General features: G+C 40.3%; 1 protein-coding gene across 1 annotated transcript in view; it reads left to right on the top strand.

Annotated features, from left to right (window-relative positions):
* The window catches only part of LOC140284630 (cadherin-7-like), a 118,584-nt gene that overhangs the window by 42,663 nt on the left and 62,296 nt on the right, over positions 1-13,625 (top strand). The window contains exon 3 of the mRNA XM_072378545.1: positions 5,114-5,408. Coding sequence (XP_072234646.1) covers positions 5,114-5,408 — 295 coding nt within the window. The remainder of the gene's footprint in view (positions 1-5,113; positions 5,409-13,625) is intronic.

The raw sequence follows: 13,625 nt of genomic DNA, 5'->3' as shown, positions 1-13,625 counted from the left end.
GCTGTACTCTTAATCAGAACTTCTCACTATGCATATTTTATGCTGTGCTCAGAAATGATTAGATTTAGAGATGTGGGCCAGAAGCTCCTCTGTTGTGTCTTGCACCGGCAGACAGAAAGTCTGAAATGAAGCCAAGCTGTTCCCTGAAAAGATCTCATGGTGGGCTTGACCCCTGACCTGACTTGCATGCTTTGTGGCCCGTCTCCTTTGTCCTTCGTGTCCATGGCATTCACTGGAAACGAACTGCCACGGATGGCTTCCTCTAGATTAAATGTTGACTCTCTCCAGGAGTGACAGTTTACCTGGGCTTTACTTTGACAGTGGGAGATGGTGAATAAACACGGTGAGCTCTATAAGAGAGGCCACATATGCACGCTTAGGCTTGAGGACACAGCCAATGCAATCATCGTGCCCTCAGTGTGACATCCATCAGCGAGCAGATGGATTCCATTAATAAAAGACCTTTGCTGTTGTATCCGCTGTTCAACATGTACTCTGTCTGCACCAACAAAATAATATTGACCTAATCATTCTGCACCCCTGCAGCGCCGGCTTGGAATCTGAAATAACACTGTGATTTATCCCATAATGAGATGTTGACATTTACAGATAAATTGAAAGAAGAGTTTCAACAATCATCTTGTACGAGTGCATTGTAATATAAATAAAAATCGGTTCGAGGCTGCAATAAACAAGAAAGGAGGGTGTTTAATTGAAAAGTGCCGTATAAAGTGTTCCTGTGCTATAGTCCCAACAATGGACAATTATCAAACTGCTTCAATATAATTCTCCCGATAAACTTGTGCTGCATATTTTTCTGCTCCTAAGCTCCAGCTGAGGTGTGGCAAGAATATTAAAAGTCTCTTTGCATCAAAGAAGTTCTGGCAAAGCATCAGGCAGCTGAAGAAGAAAGAGAGCCAGCCTTTGCCCTGTCTTCTTTCACTCGTCATAGTTAGCTGCTGACCTCAGCCACAGATTGTGCAAGAGGAGAATTCCTGAACCCAAATGTCACATGTCCGAGAGCAAGAGGTGCTGGCAGGCTTGTTATCTTACGAGTTATGAGTTTACTAAGACACACGAAAAGCAAAGCAGCTAAATGCTGCTGGGTGCGGGGGAAATTGACTCAAAGGGTTGTGTTTACTGGTTGTTATTGGTTACGTGTCTCTTCAGTGTCACGTCGGGTTTCTGAAGGAAGCCTGATAAGGACAAGTGGTGACTGTCTGGTAGAACGGGGAAAAATGATCTGAATCTGCTTCTAGATTTAGCTGAATCATGACCACACGATTTGTTTTAAAGATGGCATAACGAGACATTTTTCCAAGTATTTTGGTGGTGAGACGGGCTGGGTGATATTAAGACTCCTCATCAGTCTGATCAACACTCTTTCCATGTCTGCCAGCAAATTTGGGTAAACTAGACTCTCATTTCTTCTCATTGCTGCCAACTTTTTTCTCTCTATGACAACACTGATAAACATATTGATTAAACAGGGGTGTGTTTACTCAGAATGTCCCTCTAATAGCCTCACGATGATGTTTAGCTGTAGTCTTATTCAATTGGACTCATTTCAGCTGTATAGAACAACAGTATATGAGAGCATGGTGAGTAGGACAGATGCAAACAGATGTTAATGGCTCACACTACATGTTTAATTCCTCATTGGGACCTTTTTAACCAGTAAAACATTCCAGCCTGGCTTAGGGCAGGACTCATGTGATTAACTCATGCAACCGTCCACGCAGTTCCCGACAAAAAGAAACTCTCTTTCAGTATGTTGATCCACTCGTTGCTACAATCAGACATTTCCTCTTCAGAGCAGGTCACATGGCAGCTCGTTTAGTGTTTTTTTTTTTTTGTGGAATTGCTTGAAACAATGCAGCATCGGCTGCATCCAAACCAAAGTAAGATGTGATTTAGCTTCCAGTAGTTTGACACAGCTGTTGTGTGCGCAGAAAGGGGCATTTAAACCATTTATTATCCTTTTAAACAACTAAATCTCAAGGCACAGCTGAAGGGAAGGAGTGTGAAATGTTGCCCTGCTCTGTAATCTTAACAGTAGAGTCTCAACTGGGGCATAAATGTTTTTGACATGATCTGCTGCCTGCAGTGGATTCACATTTCTTACAAAAACTAGATATTATTCCAAGTCATTCATGAACAGAAAACATGCAAAGGGTCATTTTCTTATTGATACCATTTCCTCTGATGATCTTTAGCCAGATTCGAGTCATGGGTACCTTGCAATCATCAGAATTGTAAACTTGATGCTGCCCTTTGTCTGTTACACTAGCCTCAGAAATAGAGAGCTTCGAGTCGAGCAGTCAGAGCAGCGTTTGCTTTGGCAGATACATTCATTTAGGCTTATCCTTCTTCATATTATTGATCGGGAGAAACAACATTTGAAATGTGTAGATTGAAAGCATCACTGAAACGCAGATGTTAGGGCCTCAATTGAAGCTTTATTCTGTAAAGTTTTAACGCTGAATGTCAAGAATCAAGGAAATCATGCACTCGCTTTGTGTGCTCTGCTGTTTGATGTGATGAAGGCAGAAATGTGCTCTCTGCTAAGTGTTGACAGCTAAAACGCTCTGTTTGCCCATCTTTCAATACCAACAACGGCCTTCCCCTCAGATATATTGTCATCGGCCGTCAACACTACTCAGACTTCAAATGGGATTATTCAAGGTTGGTTACTTGTCGTGATAATTTTAATTCCTTTCGTCAGAATTATTCAAGGGCTTTTTTGTTGGAGTCTTGCTTTGGAGTGGGTCTAAAGGTCAGCTTTAAAATCTTGACTTGCTCCTCTGAGATTTAATCTCTGTCTTCAGCAGAACATTGTTGTGGCAACTACAAAGGTTCATTATAAGAATGTCAACCTCTTAAACCCGTGCACAGTTTGGCTGTCAGTGCAACATCAGAACAAGTCCTATTAATAAGTTCACTTTTGAAATGGCAGCACCTTGAGATAAACATGGATCGTTGTAGATATAGTGCCATCCTGCTGGGCCAGTGGATTTAAAGTGAGATTCTTTACTGTCTGTTCATAATTACTGACACGACTTGGAAGAAATAAATGCAAATGAACCAATTTCGGAATCAATCAGAATATAAAAAACAAGTCAAAGTTATTCAAGAACAACCGCAAATAGGCTTCCAAAATATAAATTTAAATGAGTCCCTTTCTGACTCAGCCATGGTCTTCTTTAATTAATGATGTTTTTAACAGCATGAAATAATTTATTGTTTCTTTTACACAGTGGTGAAGATCTGATATTATAAAAACAACACACAACAGATCCAAAGGTTAGCAGAAACAAAGACACAAGATCAAGAAGCATCACAGCAAAAAAACCTGAGAGGAAAGTCAATTTAATCCTGTGGAGGTTGTTGCTGATAGAAAAGAAACACACAGGTCATGCAAAGAGCTTCGGGCTAGTCTAGCGATCTGGTGCGGTGGTTTCAGGCTGTATAATACACTGTTCGATGGACCAAGTAGGCCATCAAAGGTCAAAGAAGAAGCCAGAAAAGCAATAAAAATGCCAGACATGCGTTTGCACTTTGTTTGTGGAATAATGTTCTCTGGATTGCCAAAACTAACGGTAGAGTTCATTAGTTTTTTTGTGAGAAAATGAAGCTCATATTTACCGTAAAACACGGTGGAGGCTTTAGCATGATGTGGGATCAAATCAGACGGTTGCCAAGACATTTACAGTTAAGGAGCATTTATCAGAATGATTCAAAAGAAAAAGGATCCAGGGAGAAGTTCGGATCTAATCTAAAACTTTTACTGAGGGTTGAATTTTCAAGCCCATTCAGACACAAGGACAAAAATAACTTGTATCTAAGCCTACAAATGTTGCTCAAGGTCTAAAGTGGCACAAACTAACATTAATACTAATATCATTGTAATTCCTGCAAAGAATTTCCATTATTTGTATCAGATGATCAGTTTTCTTACAGTTGTTTTTCTTTTGACTTTTGACTGCGGACTACAATTAAAGTCTGAATCGTTTGCTTTTATTTATGAACAAGTTATTAATTACTTACTTGAAATTCAGAGATGCCAAGAGTATTAATTCTAACTGGAGTGTATCTTGGGGCATGTTCTCGGTTAAATCCTTTTGCTTGTGGACCAGCACATGTCTGCTTTTAATGGCAATAAGAAGGAACTGTTGAAGATGAGGGAGATGCCAGCATGCTTTCACTGGTGGTTTCAGTCTCCGAGCTGACATTTTGACAAAGCCTCACCTGATAGAAGGTTTTCTCCTGAAGCCGAACGGTTCCCATCTCAGCTTTACATGGCACATTTAAAGGACTTTGAATAAATCTTTTAAAAGAGTGTACAAATGTTTCCCGAGGAAACCTTTATCTCTGCAGCAGTGATGAATATCTCGGTGGAAAATGTGAAAAAAACAACTCAGTTTGGTGGATCGCTGCTGTTGTATTGATTCAGATGCACTTTGTAGTGTTCATCATTCTAGATGAGCCTGTTATTGTAAGGAGGTTTAATAGAATATCACTAATTCGATTTATAATGACCATTATATTAGTAATGCTGCCATTACAGTAAGTGGCTGCATTTCATTCTATTATTTGTGGCAAAATGCAAATCATGGTGAGTTTTGTGAAAACTAAATTATGCATAAATGCCTGTTTTGATCTTTTGATCTGATTTGAATGTTTGTCCAATAAACACCATGTATTTGCTGTTCTTCTTTGTGTGTATTAGTACTGACATGTGGGTGAAACTTTACATGGTTTGAATGTTAAATAATTTATAATGCATTCTAGCTTTTGACTGCGTTTGATAGTTTGAAATGTGTTAGATTATGCGAACGATGTGAAATGTAGTAAAATGCAACATGGTTTAAATTCTAATCCAGTCCAATCAACGAATTTGAGCTTGTTATCTCTGAATAGGTAAAGTGTAGTATCAACCTTTCTGGTATAATCATAATTTAATCATTGCTGGTGCAGCAGTCCTGTGAGACAGAAGCCCTCAAGTCATCTTTTATTAAGCCAAGTATCACCACTAAAATATGAAAGATGTTTTGCCCCAACGGATTATTAAGTGTTTTATATGGCTGCCTTCTGGTTTCCTTTCTTTCAACAGCTGCACTCAGATGTGGACAAAGGGGACGGAAAGGTGAAGTATGTGTTATCTGGCGAGGGCGCCACCTCCATCTTCACCATTGACGAAAACACCGGAGACATCCACGCCACAAAGCGCCTTGATCGCGAGGCCCAGGCTTACTACACCCTTCAAGCTCAAGCTGTCGACCGACTCACCAACTTACCTGTGGAGCCCAGGTCTGAGTTTGTGGTTAAGGTGCAGGACATCAACGATAATGAGCCCAAGTTTCTCGATGGGCCGTACCTGGCAGGGGTGCCAGAGATGTCGCCCTTAGGTGAGCCTACCTATTTGTCTTTGATATAGAGCCATAACTTTGTCCCAATTTCTCTTTGACTTCATCTCTTTGCCTGTTGGGGGAGATTCAGACAATGTGCTTATTGAACCGGCCTATTTTTAACTAATTTAGTCAATTAATGAAAGCACGCACATCTTTGCTTTTAAGGTATTGCTCTTAAATCCTTTTGTTTTGATTCCTGAAGCCATCCCGTCCCCTTGGAACATTTGTCAAGGCAAATAAAAGGTATTTGTGTTGCACATATGGAAATACAAATTATTCACGAGAGGCCTCAAGAATAAGATATGAGAATTAGAGAATAAAAGGGTGAAAATTGAAAGGAAGCAAATAAGCAGAAGCATCGTGTTCACCATAAAGATAAAAACTAAGGAGCAGGTGATCGATTTTATTTCTTTCCCAATCTTCCACGTGAAATTGCTCGGTTAAGCTCCTTCTTAAACACGTTCTGTCATGAGCCTCTTAAGACTTCACGTTTTAATTTCACTGTGTTCAGGCTTGCTTTCGTTGTAATGGCAGCACACATGAGTAAGGGTGAGTGATAATTCTAGTAAGGATATTAAGAAGAGGACTAGTAAGGATAAAAACAAGCCATAACCTTTCTTCACAATCGCTGAAGTATTGGAGTATTTGACTTATAGAAATTCAGTGGAACATGTGGCTCCTCTCCCATTATAACCTTAGAATGAAGCTCTTTTCCCAAAGCGGGCAGCCGCTGCTGTTCCCCTTTCTTTATGCAGACTGAACATAGACGGCTCAACGCTGGTGTTGCAAAGTCAACTGACTTTAATACCTCTGTTGCCAAACCAGAGGAGTGTAAGTGGTGCACCAACTTTAACCCCTTTAACCACCTCTGTACGTTCAAACGAGACACACATGCCCGACGGAGGCTCCCACCATGAGCAGGGTTTGGGACGATGGCTGCAGTCATGAGCCTTCTGGTCACTGAAGATGAGGATGAGTCAATCTAAATATCAAACCGCCGGGGATCACTTCTCTAAGTGGTAATGGCATGACGTGTCGTCACGGTAACGGTGATAGACTTTTAAGACTCACTCCTTAACCTTTTACTGTCGTGCACTGGTGTGAATTGGTGACTCTAAGCATTGTTAGCGTGAGTCATGCTTGTTGATCTGTGTGAGCTATAACAAAGGAAGAAGAATGGAAAACAAATAAGATGAAGCTGAATCATATGTTGCAAACAGTTACCATAAAAAACTGGCTGGGTCGGATTGACTTCTGACTAAATTTCATTTGACTTTCAACCTTGCAGTAGGATGTCTTTCCTCTAAGGTCGGTCGATCGGTGGATTCCAGCTTTGTTCAACTTTTCCGACTTGTTTTCAGCCTTTCAGATGATGGAGCTGTTAAAAAAGATAGCTTTTAAGCTCTCCCAGAAACAGACCTGTTTTGTTGTCGCGTTTGAACCCTCGCAGGAAACGCATGATGTCAACCTCATGTGGTTCACGCATGTGCAAAAGAGCACGTTGGTTCCAATCAGTAAAAGGCAACTTTCACTCTGGCTGAGACGTATCTGATCATTAACCCGATTCAAGGGTTTAAAAGGAAGCAGTTTCATTCTAAAGATTGCATTTGGTGACTTGTCTTAAATGAGAAAGTACTCCTGATGAGCTCTCAAGTGAAATGTGAGGAATTTCATTTATGCTTATTTCAAGCTGCCATGCTGCTATAGATGCCTAAAAATTGTCTGACAGGGGATGGTGGTTACAACACATTCTCTCTGTGCTACTACATTTGTCTGTCTTCCTAGATAGTGGGAGATAAAAAGCTGACAGCGATGTACCTGCATAGCTGCTTAAATCTGCAGCAAATGAGCTGAGGCAGAAAAAGACAGTAATGCCCTTTGGTAATTCCAAGCCAAAGAAAAGTGGATCAGATGTTTTAATTCTAAGCTCTGATTGCCCCTGTGGCAGACTTACATCTGTCACCACTGTAACCTTGATTAAATGAATAAAACTGTGTCTGTTTTTTGTGCACTGCATTACCTCTAATGCGTCCATCGGTGTGTGACTGTTTGTGATAAAGAAAATGCTGTTTAACCTGTGTGAGTGGGTGAATTTGGCTTGTAGTTTAAAAGCGCTTTAAGTGGTCAACTGGAATACTAGAAAAGCACAACATACGTACAGTCCATTTATCAAATAGTAACACAATAACATTGTTCTTCGTGTGGCTTTGTAGCCTATGGAGTCAACAACTGCTCATTGTTCTGGATTGTAGTCTGCCTCAGCGGACCACTGAAAGTTGTTGAAGTGTTGCTTGTTTTGAAGAAACTCTGTGACATGGTCTTAGTTCACCTCACTTATTTGTATTAAAAAATAAACCAATGCCAAGAACAAGCAGTAATGGTAGACCTCCTCCCCATGTGGGCGGCGTCAGGGGAAAGAAACTTGAACACACCGTAAAGACAACCTGCAGACTCCAATGAGCAGTATACGCGAGACGACCCAGCATTGGCATGCAGAATGGAGCAGGAGGCTATAAATTATTCAGTAAGGTAAAAAAATGTAAACGAAACAAAGTTTGTATAAAGTCAGGTCAATATTAGTTTGGTTTTCATTATTCAACATGGTTCTAGCTCACTTACAGGCTGTTTTAACATGTTTGCATTTTGAAACCTACTGTTAAAACAAACACATGGATTGTTTTGTGCATATATTCTTTTGTTATGCATTTAAGCTTTATGCACCGAAAAATAACACAGTTAAAAAGCTGAAAAGGGCTCAGCTTTGGTCCTACAGAGCTGATGGTGTTTGAGTACACCAAATATATGACACAACAAGTTCCATTGTTACAACCTTCCCCTTCACTGGGATAAGACATAGGGGCTCTTGCACACCAAGCCCACATTCGGCCATCTGTAATGTCTGGAGTGTCCATGATGCTCTGCCTCTCTTGTATCCACATCAGGCATTAGGTAGTGTTTTTTGAGTCTGACCACTCATTCTATCTCTCACAGTAACACAATAAACATAAACACCAAACAGAACCCCGACACAAGTAACTGATTCCTGATAAAAAAAATAGAGTGGTCAGAAAATTGCAGCTGTACCATTTAGAATACCATTTAGGACATAGGTAAAGATACTAATACTGCTGAGAAAGCAGTTCAGTGTAACCTGTTGATGGCTGGAGCTCTCAGCTGAATGCTGTCCGTAATAATTTTACAGGGATTTGGCTGTAGAGTGCTGGGGAGGTGATCTGAGAAAGCCTCCAAAAACATCAAATTTTAACAAGAAATGGCGATAAACATGTTAGATATGGACTATTTCTTCCCTTCTGTGGTTGTATCCATAGGTTAAGTCCCAGTCCCAGTGGCTATGCTACTCCCAGAACAGAATGAAAGTAGCATTTGTTGCACTAATAAAGGCGGATCACTCACCTAATTAGGATTGACCCTAATGAATGACTAATGTTCTAATGTGTCTATTTGGATTAAGAGATATTTCACAGATTTTTGGTGCTGGATGAGTCAAAGGTTCACCAAAGTCAGTGGTATAATTAAGTAATTGCCAAAGTCCTTTTAATTTGTTCTCCGACATTCCTTAATGTTTGAATCAAACATTAAGACTGTCATTTTAACATCATAGATAATAGATATTTCAGTCTGGAGAAAAGTAGTGGAACCAGGCAGCACATTAGTGATCTAACCCAGAGCAAATAAACGTGTTATGCATATATAGCTGTTCTACAGACTTGGCAGTTCGTATCCTGTTGACATCACATTAGCATTTAATACTGTAGGTATTCCTTTTATCCGTCTGTTTTAAAATCACTCCTCGATGACCACACGGTTAAGATTTCCTCTGAGGTTTTGGACCGGTCTTCCTCACGCTCATAATGCAAGCAAATGCAAATGAGTGACAACAACATCCCGAGGCCATTCTACTTAGTAGGTGGATGTGGAAAAAAAATAGAAAGACAGTCACCTCCATAATGATAAGCTGTGCTTTAGCAGTTTGTGTTTTAGATATTTGATCAGTTTACTAAAGCTGGTTTAGATTATTTCTAGGATCATCTTTAGATGGAAAATACTGTATGTTCAAAATGGTGGAAACATTGCCAGAAAAACTATCTGTCCCTCCTCCGAGATGGTTTGTGTTATAGCAACAACACTGGAGTGGAGATTCAAACCTAATTTTGAGAGAAAAGTTAACCGGAAGACATTTAGGTTGCAAGACTCCCCGCAATTTAGGGACTGTTGATCCTAAACTAATTTATGTGCTCATTTACGACCACAAATTCACACACTGAGACATAGAAACAAAATAAAAGCAAACGACACAGGAACAAGGTCAATTAAAAAAGGAATTATTAAAGTATTAAGTCAAAGATTTGTAACTGTGAAAGTCTCAAGTCCAAAAGTAAGGAAGAAGGAAATTACTTCTTCTATTCAGGGTTGTCTCTCAGTTTGTGTAGCGGGAGGTGTTAGATCTCAAGCTGGGTCAGTTCTCAATATGATTTATTTAACAGTTCTGACTGAAGGGAGCAGGAAAACAAGTCCAAACCAAATTAAAGGTCCAAGCAGGCATAAAACTCCACAGGAAACAGGCCGAAGAAGGTAAGCCAGCAATAGTCCACAATACAATACTCAGGCACGGTTGGCAGCAGGTGATCAAACCAGGGAAAAAGGCTGGAAGGTCTTGCAAAGGAGCAGCAAAGACAATCCAATAAGGAGTGAATGAACTGGGGAAGCTTATATATATTTTTTGAATTTCCCCCACTGGGGGATGAATAAAGTATTTTTCTATTCTATTCTATTCTATCTATTCTATTCTTCTATATACTGGTTTACTTGGAGAGTGGAAGATTAATGATGCACAGGTGAGCTGAGTTGGCTGAGGAGGTAGGCGTGGCAAAGCGGAAAAGTATGGCGAGATGAGTAGACCTGTGAGTGTTTGCTCTCAGATTTATGTGCCGTCTCAGTCTATAGGATGAACCCCACCTGGTGTAGGGATTCCCATGCGACATTAATACTTCCAGACATATTCACGGTCATCCAAAAATACCCCATTCACATATTTATTTTATAATTTTTCACAAACCAAGATTGTGAAATTTAGCGACAACCACTGAGCCTCACGTAGCTCTTCATTTCAGCCCCCACAACCGTCCATATGGGAACTTTTCAAACATTTCAAATTCTTTCTTAAGCCCAGAAAATAAATCTTGTAATGAAATATGTAGCCAAAATTTGAACAAGCCTTAGTTCCATCGGTAATTAAGGTTTGTTCAAAGGACAGATCCTCAAAAACACAGAGAAGGAAGACCTTGTACTGTTTGGTGAACAGCAGAATGAACAACTAGTGGCGTGATAGCTGACAAGCACATGTATGCCAGTAATAGAGAGAAAACATAAAAATGATAAATATTATTATGGGAGAAAAGTACATTGCAAAGTGCCACCAAGGAAATGGCTAATGCTGATCATGAATTGGTGTTTTTAAAAAGACCAGGCTTACTATATTGTGATGTGAAGTTCGATGTGCTGTAATTTACATATTTATCCCTTCAAATATGCTATCATGGTTGCAAAAATAAGTAAACTAATGTCTGAATCAGGTTTGAAGCCCACAGGCAGTTTTCCACAAATTGGTGTTCATACTAGCCAGAGCTTTCAGGTACCTGCCTACTGAAAATGTCTGATCCAAATGAACACATTTCCATCCATTCATTATCTTGCCTCTTCACAGTGGCAACACAGTCAGCAGAGCGGCTCAGACATCCTTAACTTCCTCCAGCTCTTCCAGGGGGGGCCATGGTGCTCCAAGACACACTGGGAGCTTTGGTCTAATCGCAAGTGAGTTATGACCGGCAATGTGGAGGCAAGCAATAAGTTGGATACAAGAGACAGAAAAGGGTGACCTGAACTCTTCGGTTTTGATAGAAAGAAATAAACACAAATGGTGAGATGATTTTAAACCTCGATAACGGTGTGTATAAAACGCAATGTGAACATAACCCGACCAGATAATTTCTCTCTAAATTAGGAGTGCTGGCCGATTGATTGGCCCCGATTTCCTTAATTTTGGGTGATCTGAGATCGGCCGATACTTGCGTGTGAAACAGATCTTATCTTTCCTTAATTTTGGGCGATCGGCCGATACTTGCATGTGAAAGCGATCTTATCTACCTCCGCAAAGGTCTGAAAATCAGCCACTGTCCCTTTTTCTCTGTCGCGAGAAAGTTAGAAAATGTGAAAAATAAAAGACTAAAGGAACTGATTTCTTTTAGTTTAGTTTGATTTAGTTAATTTAGTAGTGTGGACAACAATGCTCTAAACTTTGCATTCATATTTGAGAGCACTACCCCATGTGCTGTTAAAACAAGTTTGTATTGTTTCACGGGTATTATATTGGGACATTGAAGGTGTATGCTTTCAGACTGACCATATAACACCTAGCAGTGTCAGTTATAAAAATAATCGATGTCTGAAGTGTCTACAGTCACTTCAAAACACTAAAGATTCTGGTATCAGACTGCAAGGTAAACTGCAAACACAGTTCTTGGCATTTTGAAGAAGACTGAGTGAAACTGGCCTCTAGAAAAAGGAATGAGAGACAGAATGTTGTCAGAAAGCATCAATGAAACACTATGAGAACTGTAAGTGGAAGCTTTAGTAGTCAAGTGGTAACTGGGGTCAAGGTGGGGGAGTGAGCGCTGCCCACCAAGCAAAGCCTCGCTGTGCAGAGGAAAAGACAGCTTGAAATTTTGTTTAAATATGAGAGGTGAACAGCAATCTTTCTCACACTGTCTACAAAAGACATCCTTCTCTGTCACAATTGTGAAAAAAATACCAGTAAAAGGATTTGACACATGTCAGATGTATCTGTCAGATCACCCGGGGCCATATTTACAGTGGTCTGACAAGATCATGTTTTGTGGCATGGCTCTCCCTCAGTAGCTGCTGCAATCATTTAATCATATAGTCAGTCTTTCCCGAGTCTCACAGTGAAAACCTCCCTAAAACAACTACATCAAAAGACTGGCATCGGCTCTGAACATACTCATATAGATTAAAAGGAAATAAAATCAAGCAGATTCAACATAAGCCTCTACGGCAGTATGATCTGTCAGCATTTCAACAACACAGGAGGAAAAAGGTACGAGCAAAACATGCAAAAACTAGATAAATATTAAAAGGGCACAAATGGAAGCACTAAGCTGGGAACACAAGGAATAATAAATTAGAAAAACTGTAAGATGGCTTGACTAAACTAAGTTCAATGGCAAACTGACAAGGAAAGAAAATCAAAAAGAGTATATGTGCACAGTTAAAAATGACATGTGTGGTGTAATTAAGTGATTGAAAACAGGTAAAAAGAGCTCAGAGAGGCTATACGGCTTATCTTTATAGTTCACCACAGATTATTTTATAGATAATTTCAAACCCAGTCGCCTGCGTCACATTTAATTGTTTTATATATGCCTAAAGTCAGCCTCCCCTCAGTACTTCAAACACATGTTACCATCCAGGAGGAAATCAGTGAAAACAAAGGCACAGTGACATTTTTAGAACGTTCAAAGTCAAAATGAAAATTTCACTAGGCGTACAGTGGCACAGGGAGGCGTTCCAAGGGAACCAGTGCCTTGCTTACAGCACAGGCACAGAGATCTCTGAAGGATTACACAGCTGACTGTCAACGGGAGGTACAGAGCTCTGGCTTAAGGAACCAGAGGATTAGAGTACAAGGGCTCGGAGTCTTGTGTCCGACCCGAGATAAGACGGCAACTCGTTGCGTGAACCACAGAGGAGGACACATTCGCACCACAAGCGTTGAGATGCAGGGTCACCCCTGGCACTTTATTTACTCTTCCAGCTCCAGTAAAGGTCTTCATCACGGGTTGTGGGCACAGCAGGAGTATAATGCATCGCTTCTCTTTGTAAATAACTGCCCAAAGCAATTATCAATGCAGTAAAGAAGAGGAAAGGGCCGAGCACCTCTTGTCCTCAATAATTCCTTTATAGGTGTCTTTAAATCATTAATGGTCACAGCTTTGTGCCGGTGATGAATGGGTTCAATTTAGGGAAAATCATGAATTTAATTAATTAAAGTAATTAGATGCAGAGCTCGTCCATACACACTGAGACCTTATGGCCCAAGGATCTCTGAAGGCTTTTGTCTTAATCACGGCTGGGATGTCAAGTAAAAGACAAGAGAGCTCGAGGACAGCTAGAGGT

The sequence above is a fragment of the Leuresthes tenuis genome, unplaced genomic scaffold, assembly GCF_036924035.1.
Source record: "Leuresthes tenuis unplaced genomic scaffold, fLeuTen1.0.hap1 SCAF_24, whole genome shotgun sequence".
NCBI lineage: Eukaryota > Metazoa > Chordata > Actinopteri > Atheriniformes > Atherinopsidae > Leuresthes > Leuresthes tenuis.
The sequence above is the reverse complement of the archived record's forward strand: the minus strand, read 5'-3'. Positions and strand labels throughout refer to the sequence as shown.